Source organism: Saccharomycopsis crataegensis (genome assembly GCF_037102585.1).
Source record: "Saccharomycopsis crataegensis DNA, jcf7180000000072, whole genome shotgun sequence".
NCBI classification, from domain to species: Eukaryota; Fungi; Ascomycota; class Saccharomycetes; order Ascoideales; family Saccharomycopsidaceae; genus Saccharomycopsis; species Saccharomycopsis crataegensis.
Genome location: NW_027043819.1, coordinates 1939669 through 1961555, shown reverse-complemented (window position 1 = coordinate 1961555; position 21887 = coordinate 1939669). Strand labels below are relative to the sequence as shown.

General features: G+C 37.9%; 8 protein-coding genes across 8 annotated transcripts; 6 read left to right on the top strand and 2 right to left on the bottom strand. All coding sequences in view use genetic code 12, as the record gives it.

The window, feature by feature from the left end:
* Window positions 1-3618: 3618 nt before the first annotated feature.
* Window positions 3619-5236, top strand: DASC09_007000 (glycogen-binding domain-containing protein; the record flags this gene model as incomplete). Its single annotated transcript, XM_064994303.1, has 2 exons — window positions 3619-3641; window positions 3769-5236. 2 exons carry the CDS (start codon window positions 3619-3621, stop codon window positions 5234-5236), a joined length of 1491 nt encoding a protein of 496 aa, XP_064850375.1.
* Window positions 5237-7109: 1873 nt separating this feature from the next.
* On the top strand, window positions 7110-8465 carry DASC09_006990 (WSC domain-containing protein; the record flags this gene model as incomplete). The annotated part of the gene is made up of 1 exon (XM_064994302.1): window positions 7110-8465. The coding sequence occupies one exon, from the start codon at window positions 7110-7112 to the stop codon at window positions 8463-8465; it is 1356 nt and encodes a 451-aa protein (XP_064850374.1).
* A 1566-nt stretch (window positions 8466-10031) lies between these two features.
* OST5 (dolichyl-diphosphooligosaccharide--protein glycotransferase subunit) lies at window positions 10032-10304 on the bottom strand (the record flags this gene model as incomplete). The annotated part of the gene is made up of 1 exon (XM_064994301.1): window positions 10032-10304. One exon carries the CDS (start codon window positions 10302-10304, stop codon window positions 10032-10034), a length of 273 nt encoding a protein of 90 aa, XP_064850373.1.
* Window positions 10305-10847: 543 nt separating this feature from the next.
* On the top strand, window positions 10848-12923 carry RIM101 (alkaline-responsive transcriptional regulator RIM101; the record flags this gene model as incomplete). The annotated part of the gene is made up of 1 exon (XM_064994300.1): window positions 10848-12923. One exon carries the CDS (start codon window positions 10848-10850, stop codon window positions 12921-12923), a length of 2076 nt encoding a protein of 691 aa, XP_064850372.1.
* A 934-nt stretch (window positions 12924-13857) lies between these two features.
* On the top strand, window positions 13858-14451 carry ORM1 (sphingolipid homeostasis protein ORM1; the record flags this gene model as incomplete). Its single annotated transcript, XM_064994299.1, has 1 exon — window positions 13858-14451. One exon carries the CDS (start codon window positions 13858-13860, stop codon window positions 14449-14451), a length of 594 nt encoding a protein of 197 aa, XP_064850371.1.
* A 1062-nt stretch (window positions 14452-15513) lies between these two features.
* Window positions 15514-17148, top strand: DASC09_006950 (uncharacterized protein; the record flags this gene model as incomplete). The annotated part of the gene is made up of 1 exon (XM_064994298.1): window positions 15514-17148. One exon carries the CDS (start codon window positions 15514-15516, stop codon window positions 17146-17148), a length of 1635 nt encoding a protein of 544 aa, XP_064850370.1.
* A 712-nt stretch (window positions 17149-17860) lies between these two features.
* DASC09_006940 (tRNA lysidine(34) synthetase) lies at window positions 17861-19477 on the top strand (the record flags this gene model as incomplete). The annotated part of the gene is made up of 1 exon (XM_064994297.1): window positions 17861-19477. The coding sequence occupies one exon, from the start codon at window positions 17861-17863 to the stop codon at window positions 19475-19477; it is 1617 nt and encodes a 538-aa protein (XP_064850369.1).
* A 700-nt stretch (window positions 19478-20177) lies between these two features.
* Window positions 20178-21764, bottom strand: EAR1 (Ear1p; the record flags this gene model as incomplete). The annotated part of the gene is made up of 1 exon (XM_064994296.1): window positions 20178-21764. One exon carries the CDS (start codon window positions 21762-21764, stop codon window positions 20178-20180), a length of 1587 nt encoding a protein of 528 aa, XP_064850368.1.
* Window positions 21765-21887: the final 123 nt, after the last annotated feature.

Below are 21887 nucleotides of genomic sequence, written 5' to 3'. Positions count from 1 at the left end.
TTAATATATATATATATATATCTCTCTCTCTCTGTATTTTTCTTACTGTCAGTAAGTGTATTTCTCTTTTTGCTTTTTATCAATCCCACAAAAGCTGCAAAAACTGGCAATTTCGTGAAAGGAGAGGGTGCTGTTCGAATAGTACATATTAAAGATTTGAAAATCAGAAGGAATGAATTTTTATCAGCAGAAAATAAGACAATAAAGAAAGGCATAACAAGAAAAAAAAATCCGAAATACGAATGGTATAGAATAAAATATAGCGTTACACATAATAACTGTTACATCCATCCATCATTCTCGACATTAACATAACCATCTTTGTAAGACCGGAATTGCTGAGCAGTAGCTGGTGGTACTTTGAAGAGTTCTGCTGTAATGTATTTTTGTTTGCGGAGTTGACTGATGTGACATAGTGGGCTTTGTTTCGAAATGTAATTGATAGCAGCTTTAGCGACAGAGATTAGATGATAAAATTTCTCCGCAAGGTCGTCGTCATCGCGTCCCACCCCTGACCAAGAATAGGTGATATCGATTGAGGATGTACCATTCCCAAGATCTTGAAGTTAATTGCGAGATGGGTGAAGGAAGATTCTCGCTATTATATTGAATTACTCAATTAGTATTTCCCGTGGCTTATATTATATAAAGATCGTGTAGGACTAAAATCTTCCAGCATTAAAAAAATAATAATACATTATAATAGAAGAGTGTATTATCTATTTCTAGTGACCATTGGCGAACAATAGTTGAGACTTCTAACAAGGAAATAGAAAACAAAGTATCAATGAAATTATTAAATTCCACATTGGATATCATTAGCGAAGTCCTTTTGCAGTATGATTAGGAAAATTTTATCATCATGTTGCTGCATCTTGTGCCACACAAAGACGTCAAAAAAAACAAACTATATACGCAAATGGAATCTTTTTTTTTTTTTGTGATACTTTGTTTTGTTTAATACAAATCAAATAAATAAATAATAAAAAAAAAGTAGGAAAAATTATCCCCCTTGGTGGCACAATCTTGGAGCTCCAATGTGAATTAAAATAGTTGTTGTTTACTTGTTTTGACCAACTTTCAAAACAAATTGAAAGTAGATTAGAATCAACTGGTCAATAACCTGGCAATATTGGCAAAATTGTTGATATGTTATATCTTTCGGAGAAGTAGTACCAGTACTCCAACCCCAAAAAATTCTTCACTTCGACTTTAAACAATCTCCAAAAAAGACGTGACGGTGACTCCATACTGTGTCCTCACACACAAATGCACTGGGCCATCGAATCAACAGTTGGGGTACGCAATATGATAGGATTTTAAGTTTTATAAATATAATAACCGAATTGATCATAATTGTCAAAAATAAAAAAAAAATTCTTCGGTTGCCAGTAAGCTGAATTACAATATACACGTTTATATTAGAAACATGGCTTTAAAGAACGCAGCTAAGGGGGCTAAGAGTACTTGAGAAATTGGAAGTAACAAATAATGCTTACATTTGTATCTATAATTGCAATTCTTACTATCTTTTTGCTTGAGGGAATCTCTATCTGAAAAATATGCTGATTCATTGGCCTGTTGTGGTAAAAATATATATTCAATATATGTAATTTATATATAGCGGATTTAAGAGAAGGCCTTTCCATGATGTACTATAGATGTAGTAGATACCTTTTAAATATCAACCCCCCCTGATGTGCTGTCGCTAAGAGTACAGTTTATCAAATAGTTCTCAAGTGTTGAAGGTGTGTTGATATGGATTGTGTAACGTGATCTCTGGTGATTCTCGAGCGTCAGTTTACAATATAACCGATGTTGACGTGCTTGCCCTTTCACAAGAAATCCTTCATAAATATAATAGAAGATCATTACAGAAATATAAAACAGGGTTTATTAATTATTACAAAGTTTGGGGTAAAAAAAAAAGCTAACAAATAAAGACCTCAATCAATGGCTTCAATCCACTCCCCTCTTTCTCTATGATCAACAGTTTTCTGGCCGGTTTCGACCCCGCCACCATTATTACTATTCTACTTTTTTACAGCATTGGTTTGAAACTCCCCAATTTAATCCTATGATTTATAGAAGAAGATGAAGAATAAGGGCCTACAAGAGGCGATTTCTGTCTAGCAGAGTACCCACTTTCCACAAAATTCACACTCCTCATTTTGGGTTGACCTCTGGCGGCGGTGAGGGTGCCTACATTTCATTTTGGAGTATAAATGATGATGATGAGCGATCAAAAATCATGGATCAACAATCATGGATCCTTAAGAATCAGCATTCTAATCATAAGAATATTTTTTATTCTTAGGCAATTATTCTAATAGAACTTCGCCCCCAGCAGGCAATCTTTTTGTATCTTCTTGGATTCATTCACCCCCTACTGTCGTGAAGGTCTAGCGAAATTGTAAAGGTGCCAGATTGGAAGACGAAAATATATATACACACCTAGGGTGGATCAGCACAGATCATTCTTGATTATACTTAGATCAGGCTTTTCTCTAATCTTTCTTGTTTCTGTTATCCGGAAAGAATTACATAACATAAAAACACCAAGAGAAATAATTCTACAAGGGGTGAGAAGCATGCAGATTAACGCATCACGAAAAATTTCCAAATTTATGGGTCGAAACTTTAAAAAAAATACTTCGTGTTTTCTGGACACATAATAGATTTTGAAACGTCCCAAATGAAAGCAGAAAGACACAGGAGTGGCATGGGCGTTGATATTACTAAAATAGATGCTATGAGGAGATGAGACAACCCCTCACCACAGCTACGGTTATCGGCAGTATTTTATATTATCATCACCTATAGCACAGGCTATCAACACAATATACAGTATTGTGGCCTTATTTTTATTATTGGTAATAATCCCAATTATTATCCCCCCAATTAATATTGGGGTATAGCAGCGCAGAATAGAATAGAATGGCTGGCTATGTAAGGTGTTTAGAGATCAGCAAGAAAAAAAAAAGCTTAAAAAAAAATAGAAAAACGGTCATTTTGGTAACAACCCATAATTATGGGTCGTTAAGATAGCATAGCCAGACCTCAAGCAATAAGCAAGGAATAAGCCTCAAGGTCGATCCAAGAGTCTCCTAGCACCTTTGGCTTCGACAGGAATGCTTAAAACATATAAATTCCAATTAACAAATCGGGGTAGAATCGTAGCATCTTTGCATATGTTAAAAAAAAAGAATCCCAGAAGTAAGCAGAATCAAGCGCTGGGACGGTGATACTAGAGGAAGCCACACAGGCTAGTAAAGAGAGAAAAACCGCTACCACCACGCTAGCCTGTTTCAATTAATTTCTTCGACCTGTCTCCTGCCACTGTTATATATGGGATGTCTGTGATTTCTCAGCTTCTACCCAATGCTAATACTTACCGCACATATGGCTACCTACTAACCTGCATCAACTTGCGACACGCACTGTAGTAAGTAAACTTGCAAAACTATAAATACCGTGTCTTTTTCCCATCCATATATATTACACATTTTCGCCTTATTTTGCTAAAAAAGTCCTTTTTTTTTTTCTTAACCTTGTTAAATACCTAGTATACCTAGTCTTTTTTTCTACTAATATCCACATATAATAATAATAATAATCATGTCTAGCTACACTTTTGAATGGTGAGTGATTTTTGTTTCTTTATTTTCTACACTGTTCATTCGTTGTCCTTTCTTATGAATAAGGAGAGTTTTTTGTGGCCCCCCTCCCCCCTTTTTATTAAAGCTATCTTACTAACATTCTCAATAGGCCAGAAGGTCCAAAGGAAGTCATCGTTACTGGTTCCTTCGACTCTTGGAGCAAGTCTTTACCATTGGTTAAACAAGCCGATGGCTCTTTTGCCCTCACCGTTCCAATCAAGGAAGTCGAAGAAAAGAACTTCTTCAAGTACCTCGTTGATGGTGAATGGAAAATCTCTGACAAACACTCCAAGGATACCGATGACAAGGGTAATGTCAACAATGTTTTCACTAAGGAAGATTTGTTTACTGATGCCAAGGAAGGTGAAGTCGCCATCCCAGAAGCCGCTGGCTTGACCACCAAGGTTGCCACTGAAGAACCAAAGGTCGAAGAAGAATCTAAGGAAGTCGTTGCTGAACCAGAATCTAAGGCCGAAGAACCAAAGGCTGAAGAAGAAGTCAAGGAAGAAGAACCAGTCGCTGAAGCTGAAGAAGCTAAGGCTGAAGAAGAAACCAAGGAAGCTGCTCCAATTTCCAAAGAAAAGGTTAAGAAGGAAAAGACTAAGTTGACCTCAAAATTGACTTCCGTTAGAAGAAGAATTTCCATCTTCGGTACCAAGGAATTGAAGAAATTAGAAGAAACCATCAAGAAGGAAGAACCAGCAAAGACTGAAGCTGAAAAGGAAGTCAAGGAAGAAGCTAAGGTTGAAGAACCAGTTGAAGAAGCTAAGGTTGAAGAACCAGTCGAAGAAGCTAAGGAAGAAGCTAAGGCTGAAGAACCAAAGGTTGAAGAAGAAGCTAAGGTTGAAGAAGAAGCTAAGGTTGAAGAACCAAAGGTTGAAGAAGAAGCTAAGGTTGAAGAACCAAAGGTTGAAGAAGAAGCCAAGACAGAAGAACAAGTTGAAGCTACTGAAAAAGCTGTTGAAGAACCAAAGGCTGAAGAAGAAGCTGCTGAAGAACCAACAGTTGTGGATGAAGTCAAGGAAGAGGCCACTGAAGCCGTTAAGGAAGTTAAGAAATCTACAAACGAAGCCAAGGAACAAATCTTGAAGAGATTCTCCACCATCAAAGCCAAGAAGAGAGTTTCTTCCTTCTTTGGTAAGAAGAAGGCCGCTGCTCCAGCTGCAGAAGCCGCCAAGGAAGAATCCAATGAACCAAAGGAAGTTAAAAAGGTTGAAGATACTGTCACTGATGAAGCTCCAGTTACTTTGGACCCAAAGGAAGATGCTGCCCCAGCTGAAGAAGAGGAAGCCAAGGCTGAAGAGCCAGTTGAAGAAGCTAAGGCTGAAGAGCCAGTTGAAGAAGCTAAAGCCGAAGAGCCAGTTGAAGAAGCTAAAGCCGAAGAGCCAGTTGAAGAAGTTAAGGCTGAAGAACCAGTTGAAGAAATCAAGGATGCTAAGGTTGCCCCAGTTGAAGAAGCTGAAGCCGCGGCCGCGGCCGCTGAAGAACCAGAAGCCGCTCCTGAAAAGCCTGCTGAAAAGACCACCAAGAAGGAAAGAAGAAAGAGCTTTATGTTGAAGGTCAAGAGCATTTTCTAAACTTTTAGATGTTAAACATAACGCGCCGCCTATTCTTTTCTTTTCAAACCCTTTCAACCCTTTCAATTCTTCCTTGATATTTTTAATGTTAGAACCACTTGATTTTTAGATATGAAACAGTTCATCACTCATTGCTCTCCTCTACAGACCTTTTGTTTTGTTTTGTTTTATTTATTATTTGTTTGAATTCATATTAATAACTAATACCTTTTTGTTCCTCCTTTTATTATTGATGCTTTTTTTTGTTTTGTTTATATATATTCATTATATTTGTTTCTTTGCTTAGCGATTTTTTAATGAATTGGTTATTAATTGTGCTGATGTTAATACGTGTTAGGGGGCTAAGGTTGAATAAAGTGTAGACATGTGGGGAAATGGCCTATTATGATCTGATTTCTTTCTCACAGGAGACTGCTAGTCCCAAAGAAAGTTTTTGAACTTTCCACAGGTCAGTAGACTGCTTTAATATTTATAGGGTGAAGGTTAACACTGTCATATTTTCATTATTGTTTTCTATAGCACACGTTTTATACTTACATGGTTGTCTAAACGTATTTGGATGTTTACCCCCCTAGAGGTTAGTATGTTGAATAATAACATTCTTAGTGTTATAAGTCTGAGGATTCATTTTTAGTCAGCAATAAAATCTTGAGGAGATTTGGTAAGTTGACTTTTCTGTTTGAATCCCTCAATAGTGTTCTGTTTGTAAGAGCGTATCTATATCTATATCTATATCTATATCCATATATAGGGCCTGACTACACTTCTGAACAGAAGTATTTTCAAGGACATTACACAGGTTCGTATAATATACATCTCTTAAGGGTCTGTCGAGATAGGCGAGATCACTATTCAAAGCCCAATGTTTTGACAGCTATTGCCACCTGGCTGGCGAAATGGTTGGTTGCCAGTGTTGTTGCTATGCGATAATTATGGCATGATAAGTTTATTTTCTTCGTATTCCTCTGTTTGACCGTTTTTGTCGTTATCATTTGTGTGGCTATTATTTCATTTTGTTTGCTTTTAGTTATTTGGCAGCATTTGGTTCGCCAACAACTGCTTTTGGGTTGTGTGCACACAAACCACGTCTGCCTACTTTTGGCAATAGAGAATGTGTCAATCGGTTCTGGTAGTACACATAATCGGCGACTTTTTGTACATAACCAAATACACAATGTTTATTTTATTGTGGATTATATATATTATATATATATACCACTGACACCACTGTTGTGATTTTTAGTTTTGTTGTTTATTATTATTATTGTTGTTGTTGTTGCTGTTGTTGTTTTAGAGTAAGTGCCTACGTAACCCTTTGAGCGAGGCTCAGAAAATTTTCATGAATGAAAAAAAAAAAAAAACTTCGAGAAACCACCAATCTTCTAAAAGCAACTGTTATCCCACGACAGCACACGCACTTGCCGTACTCCTGCCCACCACAAACCAATATCCACAAATAAACGGAAACACCAGCAAACACAGAGGTATTGTCATATCTCAATCTGGATATACACGCAATCATTGATTTGTTTCCCATTTACGTCCACTGCTAGCCATCGATCGACCTTCGCTTCCCTATTTTATCCTTGGAGATCTGTATCCCTTATTTTCGGTGTCGGAACAATTTAACTTACAACACTGAAACAAGCCAATACCCACAACACTGAGATAACCAAGCCACTACAATCACCACAGTTTAATATAATATACCTGATCTGGATGAATTATTGTTAGTCGTATATCTTGCAGATCCTTTTATCACCTCCTTTTCAATTTTTTTTTTCTTTTCTTTTCTTTATCAATTCTATTTTTATATTTTAGCAAAAAAAGGCGCCGACAAAATCAAACAACGACAACCACCTATATCGAAACAATGCCAACAGAAACAATGTTATCAAACAGGTCTTTCCTACCCGCCTGGATGATATTCCTATGCCTATTTATTGTCAGGGTTTCTGCTGATATTTCCGTTTGTGCTACTAAAAATACAGGGACCTTCAGCCAGAGTTCACAATACCAATCAAATGGCCTTTGTATCAATAGTTGCTCGGGATATGCTTTTGCAATAGTATCGTACAAGGATTGTTACTGCTCAAATTACTATCCTCCTTCTGATACAACCGAGGATCTCCTGACATGTGAAGTCGACTGTCCTGGGTATCCTAGTGATAAGTGTGCGGGCAATGGGGCATATGGTTATATTCTAATTGGCACTGCCAGTGGAACACAGTCCGAATCTTCTTCAACATCCTCATCATCTTCCTCTAAATCTTCTCTGTCTAGCAGTGCAGCAACAAAAACCACCTCATCACTGTCACAAAAAACATCAGTAGTGATGGTCACTTCCACTTCGACAGCAACGCCCACAGCTAGCAATGGTGAAACCGTGACGTCTTTGGTTGTGATAACCAAAGCAGAATCAAATACAGAAACCACAGTGGTGCTACTAACTACAACAATGGATGATGCTGGATCTCTGGTACAGGTTGTCACTAGTTTTATAACTAGCGTATATACAAATGGGTCGCAGACCGTGACAGAAATGTCAACGGAAGCACTAGCAACCTCTTCCTCAGCAACCTCGTTTTCAACTTCACTTTCAACGTCTCTCTTATCATCCTCATCCTCATCCTCATTCTCATCATCATCATCATCCTCATTAGCATCTTCTACTTCTTCTCAACAGACATCTTCAGCTGCCGCAGCCGCAGGAAGTTCCAGCGATAGTCAAAAGAAATCTTCGTCGTCATTTTGGGACTCTCCAGGAAAGGTTGGTGGGACGTTTGCCTCAGTTGGTATCATAGTATTGATTATTATTGGGTTAATCCTTTTCTTCTACATCCGCCACAGATACTCTCAAACTCACTTGGTTTCCGCGGCAACTCCTGGGGGTATCATTGCTCCTTCTGTGAATAATTCATCTTTAATGAACACACCTATGATGGAGAAATCACCTAGATCTCGTTTCCTTGGAGGGTCTAGTATTGTCTTAAGATCCGAAAGTGCCACTGCTGCCACTCTTATCCCGATCCCATTTGGTGGGGATGTTGATCAAAGATTGGATCCGGGCCAAATGTTCTACAACAATTTGGGGATAGATGAAGCAAGCAAGAAGAGCATCAGTGATGAAAACGACTATCTGAGAAAGTTTCTCAGGGTTGCAAATCCCGACGAATCGGATCTTGGATTACGAAGCTTGAATAGTAAAGAATCATTTGTGAAAGAATGAAAAGGGAGAGAAAAAAAACAAGCAATTTCTTTCGGATTCTTCAAGCTTTGACGTATACCTTATCCTCACCCCATATTCTATTTATTATGATTTATGAACATCAATTACTCAGTGTTTTGTTACATCTGACAAAAGGCTTTACATGAAATCGGCCATCCTTTCCCTCTATTCCTGCTGATGATACATTTTCTGCCTTTTCGTTGCTCTATTCGGCGTTTGGTCTCTCTCTTTCTCTCATTATTGTGGTTGAAGAGCTAAAGGATGTTTCTTTTATTAGGTCATGACTCTTATTATTATTATTATCATTATTTTTTTTTTTTTTTTTTTTGCTACAGCTGCCCATTCATTCATTTGCTCATTTATTCATGAATTCGTCCAATTATCTCTTCAATACCGTTCGGAAGCAAATCATATTTTTATACCCCATTGCTAAATCAACACCCATACGGGTCATTGCTGCTTCCTTAGCCGGAATTATCTCGTGCATACTTTTTTTCTTGTTTCTGTTATTCTCAGCATCATTATTTGATTCTTGGTTGACCTGGAAAAAGGGTTGGCGACATGCATGAATTCTTAATCGATATACACGTTTCTACTCTTGTCATTTTGCATTTCTTTCTTAACATTTTTTTTTCTCTTCCCGTTAGTTTTATATTTTTGGTTTAGTAAATAGTGATAGATAATCTTATTTTAAAATAAAGCAGTGTAAACATGAGTTTTTTCGAAAACCCCAAGGTGTGAATCATGACAGAATTCCTATTCATCGCGCTGCAGGATGAGGAAAAAAACCTGGGGTATCAACCACCTACTTACTAATTTGACAAACTATTTCCCAAATGGAATTTAAAATAGACAACAACAATAACTCTGTACTACTAAAACTGGTACAGCAATAGTGGGGGGTCTGATTATTTTATTACACACACCGAGTGTATGTATCTACACATACTGTACTATAGGCCTCTCAAAAAGGTTTCTTCCTTTCTTTTCTTGTCCTTGGCTTTTATTTTCTGGGATTGCCCACACCTCGCCAATAGCGAAGTCTCCCGTCTTCTGTAATAGGAAGTTTGGCCGAGAACGAGAAGAGAAGGAAAAAAAAAAGGGGGTGTGCAACCCTTACGGTGGTACATGCAAACAGATGCCTCGACATTCTCGACATTAGATGTGATGTGGGTGGTTCTTCCTCTGTCTGTCTGTCTGTCTTTCTCCTACCTACCTACCTACTTACCCACTTGATTATAGATCGTCACAGGGAGAGAAAAAAAAGAGAGTCCAGATCACTAGGACAGTAAGCCACACTATATCCAATGGAACAGTCAACCAGCGGCTAACATACATAAAACTGATCAAATGAATAACGATAAAGCATATATTACAAAATAAAGAACATTTCATGGACAGCGTTTGATAAACCAAAAAGTATGCAGTTTTGATAGCAGCGCCTAAATGGTGTCCGCTAAATGATGGTTGCCTTCGTCTCCCATACAAGGAACCAAGACGCCAAAAGTGAACTAACCAATCAATGGTTATGTGCACTATATATATATATATATATATATATATGTATCAAGCATAAACACCAACAGAATTGGACAAGAAGATGGCACCAATACCAAATAACCCACTAGCTAAGAAGCTATACACAATATATTGAGCATTGTTGGCGATACTGCTGGCCAAAGTAGAAGAGGTCTTTGGGATCAAGAAGTTGAGGAACACAAAAACCACCGCGAGCAATAAGCAGACGACAGCCATGAATTGCTGGTTGGCCAAAGGCACGGCTGAGTGGAACGTTTGGGCACTGGCGTACTCCGAGACCAAATTGCTGTAGCTGTTCATAATCTTAGGGGTTTAGTTTGGGCAGACCGACGGGTGGACGTATGTGCCAGCGATGTCCATGTAGTGAGTTTTGGGTGGTTTGGTTTGTTTTCCTTTCTCCCTCCGCCACTGGACAGGGGGTGTGGGATATTACCCAGACAGCACCCGGTGCGGTTGCTGTTTTAGGGAGGGGGTAGAGAAATGGCTACCCGGACACCATTCACCCACACCCACCACTGGCGGTGCTTCTTGGCATATGCCCATAGTCGGTAGTATATATCTGATGTGGTGCCCCCCTCCTTCTTCCTGCTACTTCTTCCTCCTATCACACACAATACTCCCTTCCAGAACCCCCCAAGCAACGCGAAATACCCATATTACACCGGCCATCTCACCTGCCTATCTTCTGTGATCCTCTCTTTTTTTTCCCTGTTTTTTATCTTTCACACTTTTTTTTACTTTGCGCACACCACAGTAACAAAGGCCCTCTCGTTTCTTTTTCCACACACACAGAGAGAGAGAAAAAAAAAAAAGCAAGCGTCATCCACTTATTAATAATCTACCATGGACATCAGACCTGAATTATCCGGCTATGTCTTGCCTTCCATCAGATCATCGGATTTCATGCTGCCTTTACAAAACGACGTTCCTAGATCATCAGACCTCTTGAAAGGATCTGTCAGCCCTGGCAACGACCAGTACAACAACAATACTTCACCTCAAAGTATCACCACCCCTACGTCCGGCAACGCTTACTCGTCAAAGACCAGTGTCGATCTATCCACTTATTCCAATCTGGTTTCTCCTAAGTCCGAAGCCTCTTCGACTTCTTCCAACTCTTTTTCCTCGCCAAAGTTGGGTAAAACCAGTCCAAAATACAATGACTCAACCCATCAAATTGGTATAAACACCATGTGCTCAACTACACATCCTACATCTATCCCATCGTTATCTGCAGTGTTAGACACAAGAGCTCCCTTAAATTATGACTCGTTTGGAAGTCAACCGAAAAAAGTCAGCTTGCCCCCAGTGAACGCTTTACCTTCCATTTCTCAATCTATCAAGGAACAAGATGCTGCTGCGGCCGCTGCGGCCGCCGCCGCCATTGCCGCCATCACTCAAAAGAAGGAAACTTTCCTGCAAAAGAGCAAAAAACAGGAGGAGAAAGGCCCATTATTGTGCAAGTGGGAAGGCTGTAGTGAAATCTTTGAGTCTGCCGAAACTTTGTACCATCATTTGTGTGACAGACATGTGGGGCGGAAATGCAACCGTAATTTGAATTTGACATGTCGCTGGGATAATTGCAAAGTTCAAACAGTTAAACGTGACCATATCACCTCACATTTAAGAGTTCATGTGCCTTTGAAGCCATATGGGTGCGACAACTGTGGCAAGAAATTCAAGAGACCTCAAGATTTGAAAAAACACATGAAAACCCATGCAGACGACATTTATAGCTACATTAATGCCGGTGCCGCTTTGTATGCCAAAAACGGGGTTATTAATAGCTCATTGATCAATGCTGCTGCTAACGCTCCAGGTATAAATGATTATGGGAATTCGTTTGACAATTATCTTTTCAATGTCAGTGGAAGAGCCAACACTTATGGGCAGAACCAACCAGATTACCCTAGTCAATTATATCCTACTGGTAACATCTACAACAATAACACTACCACCACCGTCAATAACCATCCTTACAACTTGGGCAGTAACGATTTGTACTCGACAGTAGACGAATCAAAGAAGAGAAGACAAACTGGTGAGTTGATTGGCAGCTTCTATGATGATGTCAAGAGATCAAAAATTTCGGCTAATTATAATCCAGATATAATGAACAGATTGAATCATTTGGACACTAGTTTGCGTGGCACCATGCCATCAAATCATGCTGGATTTTCCGGTGAATATGTGTTGCCTCCATTGAGCCACAGTTCGAATAATATGTCTGTTCGTGGGATCAATACTTCTAACATCAAATCTTCAGACTTGTTAGAATCTGATAAGTTTTTCAAGCAGTTGTCTTATTCTATAGATCAGCAAATGTCATTAAGATCTGACGTTTCTCGCCAGCCCCAACCTCAACAAGCTCAACAAGCTCAACCTCAACAATACCAACAACCTCAATATCAACAACATTACCAACAACAGGCGCAGCCATCCCAATCACAACAATTTGCTTCTTACGGAAATACTACGGACAATGCTAATACCTACAGCTCAAATGGCTTTGTTAGTACAGGTAGCTTGAGCAGTAATGGTCAATTATATCCATCGATATCGAGTTCTTCTAACGTTATGCAATACCCACAGATTGGCTCTAGATTTGGATATGACAATATTAGACGTTATAATGTTGGCGTCAACCAAAAGTCTAGCAAGAAGGATGCTGAGGTCGAGGGGGAAGAGAAGGAACAAGAAGAGGTGGATCATGATATCACTAACTTGATGAACAGCTTGTCTCTTGATAAGAAGATTGAAGAATCAAGCAGCAACAACTACGAATTATTGAAGAAACACAAGGCCCTTGTTGATGCGATTCGCAACTGGATTTCTGAGTCGTTGAAGCAAATGGATCTTGAAAAAGATGCTCCTGCTGCTAAGCCAGAAAGTTTGTATCCTACTATTTTCGCTCATTAGAATGTGTCAAGATTTTCTATTTGCATTACTTTTCTATTCTTTTTTTTTTTTTTTTTGATTTTTCTTTTCCTTTTCCTTTTTGTGTTTATTCCAAAGGACATGACATGACAGTGTTTGCAGGTTCTTTATATTCTCACTTTGGTTTTATTTTTTTTTGTCCACAATTTGGTTTTTCTATTTTTGTTATTGATTAACTCTGGTTTCTTTTCTTCTTCTATATGTACTGGTTTTTTTTTTTTGTCTTACTTATTGTTTTTAGTTTGATATTGTGTTTTAAACTTGTGTCTGTCTATTTATAATAATGTAGGCTGAGTGGGTGGAGTTAGTCAGAGAATATCCGAAAAAATGGGTCATTTTTCTGCGAAGTGATTTTGGGGTTGTATAGGTGGCCTCTGCCCCGTGACTCCACACAGAAAGTAAAAATAAAAAAAAAAAAAAAAGTGAAAAGCAACCTCATCGTAGATTACCTCAAACGACAGTACCTCTTGCCACCAGTAATTTCTCCATCCCCCGCACCCAAAGGAAAGAGTCAAGTGTGCCCATCAGATTAAACCGCCACCGCTTTTCCTAATTACTGCCTATTTAATAAGTGAGCCGGCTGCCTCATTCTTGTGTTTTTGCCCCCCTTCCCAACTCCGTATTATTACCGTGGATTGTGTCGCTAAACGACTAGCTGTTTTTTTTTTCTTCCCCCCTCTTCTTCTCTTTTTTTTTTTATTGTTGTGCTAAGCCAGCTTTATTCAGTCAACAAGAAGTGCTGAAGTATACCTCTTTGTCAACAGAAAGATACAAATAATCAGAACTGATAGTGATTTTTTTTTATTTGTCTAGAGATCACAAATCTTGGCCATACATTCGACTGAAAATCAGAAGAGGAATTTGCCACAAAAATATCCAATTTATCATTTATTAACAAACGTTTGAAGAACAAAAAATGTCTACCACCGCTTCTGCTGCCAATAAGTCACATCATGCTTCATTGTCTCCAATAACATCGTCTCCAAAAAACAGAAGAAGAAGTTCATCGATCATTTCACACGTGGAAGTCGAAAGCGATGAGGAGCTCAATGATCAGAACTTAGTTCCAAATTTGAATGCCAACTGGGTTCATTCGAAAGGTGCTTGGTTGATCCACATTTGTATTATTTTGTTGCTTAAAATGTTCTTTAACGTCTTGCCAGGATCAACAACCGAATTATCTTGGACGTTGACCAATACCACCTACATAATTGGTTCTTACATAATGTTTCATCAAGTCAAGGGCACTCCGTTTGATTTTAATTCTGGGGCCTATGATAATTTGACAATGTGGGAACAAATAGACAATGGTGACCAATATACCCCAACCAAGAAGTTTTTGTTTTTGGTGCCAATTGCCTTATTTTTGGCATCCACACACTACTCAAAATACAATTTGAACTATTTTGTGTTCAATGGTGTATTGTGCTTGATTGGCTGTATCCCAAAGATGGCTTTTACCCATAGATTGAGAATATCTATCCCTGGTCTCACTAAGGCAAATATTTGATATCAGTTAGTGAATAAGCTACAGAGCCTGTTCTTTTTTTCTTTCTTTTTTTTTCTTTCTTTGTCAAAAGCACTGAAGACAGGAGAAGTGGCCAATGTCGTGTATCATCATCATGTTTCTTAATGATGAAAAATAATTATCCCTGTCACAAGTATTGGTTAAGTCCTAGTATATTTTTAACCGATAATGGGAGGTGATTGACTTTTTGTGCTGAAGCAGTCATTAACCTTTTTTTTTTTTTTTTCTCGGTCTTATTTATTTCCAACTACTTAATTTTAATTTTTCCATCTTTTTTTTTTGTTCTTCTCTCAATCCTTGTTTGTTTTTGCACATCATACATATTATACTTTCTATTGAAGCGAGAAAGATGTTCATTCCATCATCATATATAATTTACCCAGCTATTCATCCTTTTCTCTTCATTATTTCTTTTTCTTTTTTTCTATTTCTATTGCTCTTTTATTAAGATTTTTTTATTTGAACTTCTTTTGTCACGATTCCACAAGTTAATCCATCTTTGGTTAGATGCTCACTTGGATTTAATAGTATAGAATTTTTCCTAGTATGCATTCTTACATTTTAATTTTCTTTTTATCAATTCATCTTTAGTCATTATAATTCTTTTGTATCTTATTTCTTTTTATCTGTAGATATCTTTGACTTATATTTTAGGTGAGCGACGCGTGTGGGAATGAACTAGCAAAAAAAAAAAAAAAAAGGTATCAGGGAAAAATGATAATCACAAAAACCAAAACACCCTTGTAGGATAGGATCAATCCAAACAGTATCCAACTGAACCATTTCTGCAATACCACATACACAAATCAGCCATTCCATATCTTCTACTTGGTTTTCTTTTTTTTTTTTTTGTGTATTTAGGAATTTCGAGATACCTAGAATTTGTGTTTTTTTTTTTTTTTGAATCATCTTTTGGGTTGGAAAAAAGAAGAACAAAAAAATAAAATGATATGAAATATCAAGAACAGCAGAGGGAAAAAAAATAATACCTGGTAAATTGCAAGTAAAAGTTGTTGTTGAAATTCAATTTTTGATAGGAACAAGATGTCTACCGAAGAAGAATTTGGAGCACCACAGCATAAACTGTTTGATATGTTTGAGACCCATCAGAAACAGTCTAGAGTGAAAAAAGGGCAGAGAATCAAGAAACGTCGTGAACTTGCCGAGCGCGGGAACGGAGATGAAGAGCAAGAACAAGGAGGAGCAATCATCCCAACACGTCTGAGGTACACTCCGTTAAAGCGAAATAGAATAACCGATGACGTTCAAGGGATCCTGAGTCCTGCGCGACGCGTGAGATCTAATGGATTAATTACCACACAAGCAAAATCAAAATCACAAACCAAGTATAATAGTTTTGTCAATGAGGTAGAGAGACAGGATAATAAAGATGAGTACGATGATGATACTAATGGAAGTTATTATCGAAAGATCAGTCCGAAAAGGAGGACGAAAAACTCCGGTGCGAAGAAGATCCAGATTAATAAAAATGATGATGATGGGAGAACAAACAACAACAATAATAATAATGATGATGATGATAGTTTTCGAACGTTTGGTGGTGGTGCATCGGGCCAGACAAACTCGTCATTTGGCACGGTACTGGTTCCATTGAAATCCACTCCTGGAACGTCAGCGTCAAAATTCAGAAGAATTCCTACGCCTGCAAGAACTATGATCCAGAGGAGTGGGAAAACCACCGGTATAAATTCTCGAAATATCTCGACGCCCATAAAGTTGGTGAATTATGACAGTTCCTTTGATAATCTGGGGGTTGTTGGCAAAAGGGAAATGCTATTAAGTAGTATTAAATCGACTCTCAATACTAGTATTGATAAGATTGGTGGCCTAGGGTCACGTCAAGCAACCGCGATTGCTAGTGAGGTTACCACTCCTAGGATTTCTTCGCGAGAGTTTGATAGGCCATTGATGCATAACCTATATCCAAAAAATGCCGATGACGATGATTATAATGAAGATAATAAGTTTGAAAGACAACGAATATTAGAAAAAGATAGGAATAAGAATAATGGAAATCAGAGGCAAGAGGGCTTGAATACTTCCAGTCAGCGCTTAGCATTGAAGACCGATTTTTATATATCGACTGTTGACAGTTTGAATAAGAGAATTACAAAATCCAAGACAAAACAGGACCAAGAAATCACGAACCATAAGAAACGACAATACGAGGAATCCTCAGCTAGTGAGGGAGACTATGATAGCGAAGCCACTGCTAAAGTATTGAAGAAATTGGATAGTTTACCGACGAAAAAATTGTTCATGAATGAGGAAGAAGAATCAGATAGTGAGAGTATATTTGAAGAGATGGATAAAACTAAAAAGAAGATGGAAATGGCAATAAACACTACTTTGGATGGTGCTGCGAAAATTGCGGAGATTAACCAAAGCACCCCAAAAATCAATACTGAATCAAGTACGTCAATAGTTGTGGCGAAACCAAATGGTGATTGGACAGTCGAGCAATGGAAAAAATTCGCAAAGTTGGTGAAAGAGGCGCGATTGAGGAATGACTCTTCATTGGTATACAATGTTAAAGTTTTAGAAAAATTCCACATTGCATCGAAGATTGAACTAAATTTGAGAATTGAGCTTGTTAAACATTTGATATTGGGTTTGAGAATGAAAAAATCTGGCGTCAAGAGAAGAAAGTTGGCATGATCATAATTATTTACCTTTAACACAGCATGAGACCATTTCGTACTTGTATATTAGGTTTGCTGATAAATTGATCAAGAACTTCTGGGAGACAGACCATGGTGTTTCCATCGTTGTGTCCCAGATTTATTTGAAGCATCTTGAGACACATCCCATCCCCCTTATTTGGAAGAGATTATTGAAAAGCTAAGTGTTGTGGTGCTAATTATATGTTGTTTTTTTTTTTTATTTTTTTTTCGGGCATATTCTTTTGTTGATGTTTTGTCTTTTCTGGTAGATTTAAACCTGATGTATTATTATTATTATTATTATTATTATTATTATTATATACAGCCAAGATGAAAGGCTTCTAAATGTATAATAGAATTCACAGTATATTGATTAAAAAAAAAAAAGGAGCCTCTTCGGAAATCGAGTGTGTAACTTGTAAAAAAAAAAAAATGCATCATCCATAGTATATTTCTTGAAGTTTGAGCCAAGAAAATAAATTTTCCTCCTTAAAGTACTATATACCAATACAATACCAGTACAAACGAAGAAATAAAAAGAAAAAGTCTCTGTTGTTTGCTTTCTTTCATGTTGAAAGGCTGCCATGCAGTATGTTTTTTTTTTTTCTGTTGATTTGAAAGAAAAAAATAATTGAATCCAATGCTGCCTGCATATATATATTTTTTACATTGGGCATCTCTGTGAGAAGAATGTGTCCCATATTTATATGATGATCACCCCTCAGCAGTTTAGCACTTCCATCAGAAGCTTATTCCCCAATGGCTTACCATCGAAACTCGCCATTGCTCTTTCAGGAGGAGTGGATTCGATGTGTTTGACCTATCTTGTTTCCCAATACCTCAAAAATCAAGGAATGTCGCCGGCGCTGGTGCTTGCCATCACCATCGACCATAAGCTACGAAAAGAGAGCTCTCAGGAAGCCCAGGCTATTGGTAAATACGTGACGAACACCTTTGGGGTTAAGCATCTCTCGTATCCTTTGCAATGGCCCAAAGGATACGATACCTCATCGAATAATTTTGAACACTCGGCAAGAATTCTAAGATATCGGGCCATACGGGATATTTGTGGGGAAAAAGATATCACTAATTTGTTGACGGGTCATACAAGAGATGATAATATTGAAACGTATATCTTGAGAAGTTTAAGGGAACCAAGAAATCCATATTTTTCAGAAGACAGCAGGCTGTACGGGAGGTATCTTGCAAATCGGGTGTTTGGCCAATGTGGAATCAAGAGCCAGTCGAAATTTCCTCTAAGGGACAATGCCCCGCCACCATCGTTCAACAAGATAATGGTAACTCGACCGCTTCTTGAATTTTCTAAATCAGATTTAATGGAAACTTGTAAGAACGAAAACATTCGCTGGTTCGAAGACCCTACTAATGTGGACCCTGAAATTACCGAGAGAAATAAAATACGAAACGATTTGAAAGAAATGCAACCGGAGGTTCGAAAAGAAAAAGAACAGCAGATACTTGGGCGGATTCAGAGATCTAATGGTCTTGTTGATAATTATCATCATGAAAAAAATATGATCCATGAATTCTTGAAGCAAAATTATTGGATCACTAAAAATAGGGAGATATCTTCGATTTCCATGAAGATTCCTCTGGATATACTTTTTCACTCGACTTCTCCAGCACTCAATAGGCTTTTTTTTGACCTTTTGGAATCGATTTCCCCATCCACGGATTATCATTACAAATTCCTAAAACTCTCAAATCTCTCTGAAGATTTGATGTCTCTGGCATTATCCTTCGAAGCAGAAGGAGTAATATCTCCATCTGAATTCTTGAATATGAGTTTCAAATATAAGAAATCTTCTAAAAGATTATCATTAACGCAGGAACAGAAGCTTGATGAAACATTTGGGTATATAAACTGCCGTCACAATCGGGGCACTTTAGTTGAAATAGAAATTAGCAGACAGAAAATGAGTAGAAATGATATTCAAAGAGAGCATAAGTGTCTTGCCGTATTAGAGGAATGGTCAGATCATTGGATTGATTATGACAACCGTTTTTATTTCAAGTTTAAAGAAAACAAGCGTGATGATTCAGGTTACTATCCCAATTATGTCATTAGGCCTTTTGAGATAAGGCAAGATAAAGGGAGAATTAAAAACCAATGGGGCACCAAGAAGCTGGAAGGGAAGAATGTCGATATAACCGACGCGGTTTGCAAAATGGCAAACAAGTATTCAATTCCGATATTGGAAAACATTAAAACCGGACAAGTGATCGGGTTTCCTCCATTGTACATGCACGAACCGGTTTTAAAAGAATTGGGACTTGAGTGGCAGGTTGGCTATAGAGAATGATGAGTTATTCAGGATAATGTTAAAAGCTGGATGAAGAGCTTATTTCTTTTTGTTCTATGTACATGACAAATGAGAGTATTTCAAAATCCCACTTTTAAGTTGAGTTGTTGTCTCCTTGTAGTATATTTATCCTCTCTAGACACACACACACACACATACACACACAAGTGGAATGATAGTCCAAGCACCTATGAATGACTCATGGCAATTGGAACCACTGTTATATTATACATTTTATGTGTGTGACTAAAATCAGATTAGCAAAGGTAATTACATAATTATTAAAGTGTAATGAACAAGTTTCAAACGCAGAAGAACAAAAAAAAAAAATTTATAGGACAACTAACAAAAGAAATAAAGGAAAACTAAAAGCCCAAAACCAAAGAAAATATATCACCAGATTTAATATAGCCCAAAATAAAATAAAATAATTATATACGTAAGATGAATAAGAGAAAAAAAAAATAACAAAAAAAATGATTAAAGCTGAAAAAGTGTCCCTTTCAATGAATCGGAAAAAAAAAATGTATGAAAGAACGAATTTGATGGTATTATAATCAGCCGAGGAGTTCTATTAGGAAGCCACGTCTATCAAGGCTGACAATTCTTCTAAAAAAAACGCTATTGAAAAAGGTAATACATTCTCCAGATCCAGTATGAAGAAAGCAAAAAAAAAAAAAATAAGCAAGCCCCAATATTATCACTGCTCGGTTGCACCGTTTTCATTTTCATTTTCATTTTCTATATCATTATTATCTATTATCACCTCCCTAGTAACATCCTCAGAAGTGTCCACTATATTCCCATATACTGACAAATTATCATATTCGTTTTCGCTCTCTAAATCATTATCAGAAGTGTAAAGCGGCGGCAATTCCTGTTCTAAAGTATTTAGAGTGATATTATCGACAATACTGACACTGCTTGCCCAGAATGGAGGTGGGAAGTTTGGAATGGAACCTCGTTCACTAGTATCGCAGAGATTTCGATCTTCAATATAGCTGGCACTGACCGCCCTAGTTCCCGGGGTTTGTTGTTGTTGTTGTTGTTTTTGTTGTTGATGATGAGTATTACTACTATTGAAGGAAAAAAACTCCTCGTTATCTCTACTCAAAATATCGGTTTCATCAACGTCGGATCTGCTTTCAATCAACACATCATCGTGCACTTGGCCATAAGGCGGTGGTGGGGGTAGTGTGCCCTCAATTCCCGCAAACCCCCATTTCTTAACGTTGGCCTCGATGAAAACGTAGCCGATTTGCCCAATATTGATATGGATTTTGCAATCATTGGTGGCACCAACTGTAGGGTATAATAAGCAAGTCAATTTCTTGATATGCCCGCCAAGCTTGCGTTCAGATAATTTTTTCCCGTTTCTTGTAAAGAAAATCGTCCCGGTCCTGGTTCTATAACCAATTCCCACGACGTCTCCTTTTTCCAATTTTGGGAAAACGTTGTTTTCCTTCTCGCTAACTTCAAAAGAATTATTGAACCGTCTGGAACCATCATGGTCGTAGGCAATAGAGAATTGGTGTCTTCCTGGCAACCTAAAGAAAGGATACGGTTTTGTCGATAACCCGATGGATAATTGGGTTTCTTCAGGATGTGGCAACTCAAAGATCTTGGATTCAAAATAATAAACCTCGTGGGTTCTAGGGATTGGTAAATTAGATTGGATCGAGCACGGATAATTAACTTTGAAGGTGTTTGATTGGAAACTGAAGTCCAATTCCGTTCGATTCTCGACATTTATGATATTTGGCGGCATGCTAGGATCGGGAATGAAATCCCAGGCCCCGATCCCCTTTTCTTCGATTTTCAAATACTGAGCCAACGTCAAATCGGTAGCCAATTCAGGAGGATTGAAATGGAGAAATAGTTTGGCCTGTCTGTACAACAGCTGTTCTTCGTATGGCAAATTCAAAAGGTTTTCTTCCTCTTCTTGCTCATCAGCAAACGAACCGGGGGTATTGTTACTTAATTGCAACGGACCAGTATTCAGAAGCACTTTCTTCAATATCACTGCCAATAATACCACCGTCATGGTGAAAAAAAGCCCCACGAATATTCCGATGATTATTAATAGTGCTGAGGAATCATAATCCTCGGGTGGGTCATTGCTGATAAGGTCCCCGCCATCTCCTAAGTCTAATCTTAATGTGTTTGCCTCCACTCGTGTGCCACTATTATTATCATCATCATCATTATCAAAGCGTGCTGGAAAAGCAGATATTTGGGGTATTATGTGAAAGCAAACTAATATTGAAATTCTGGTTAAGTCAACCATTATTGTTGTGTGAATGAAGGCGGAGATAGACGTACTGTTGCTTTGTATGTATGCCACTACTTTTATCCTTTACTTTTTTTTCTTCTCTTTTGCTTTGTTATCACACTTTCCGATGTCTGGGTG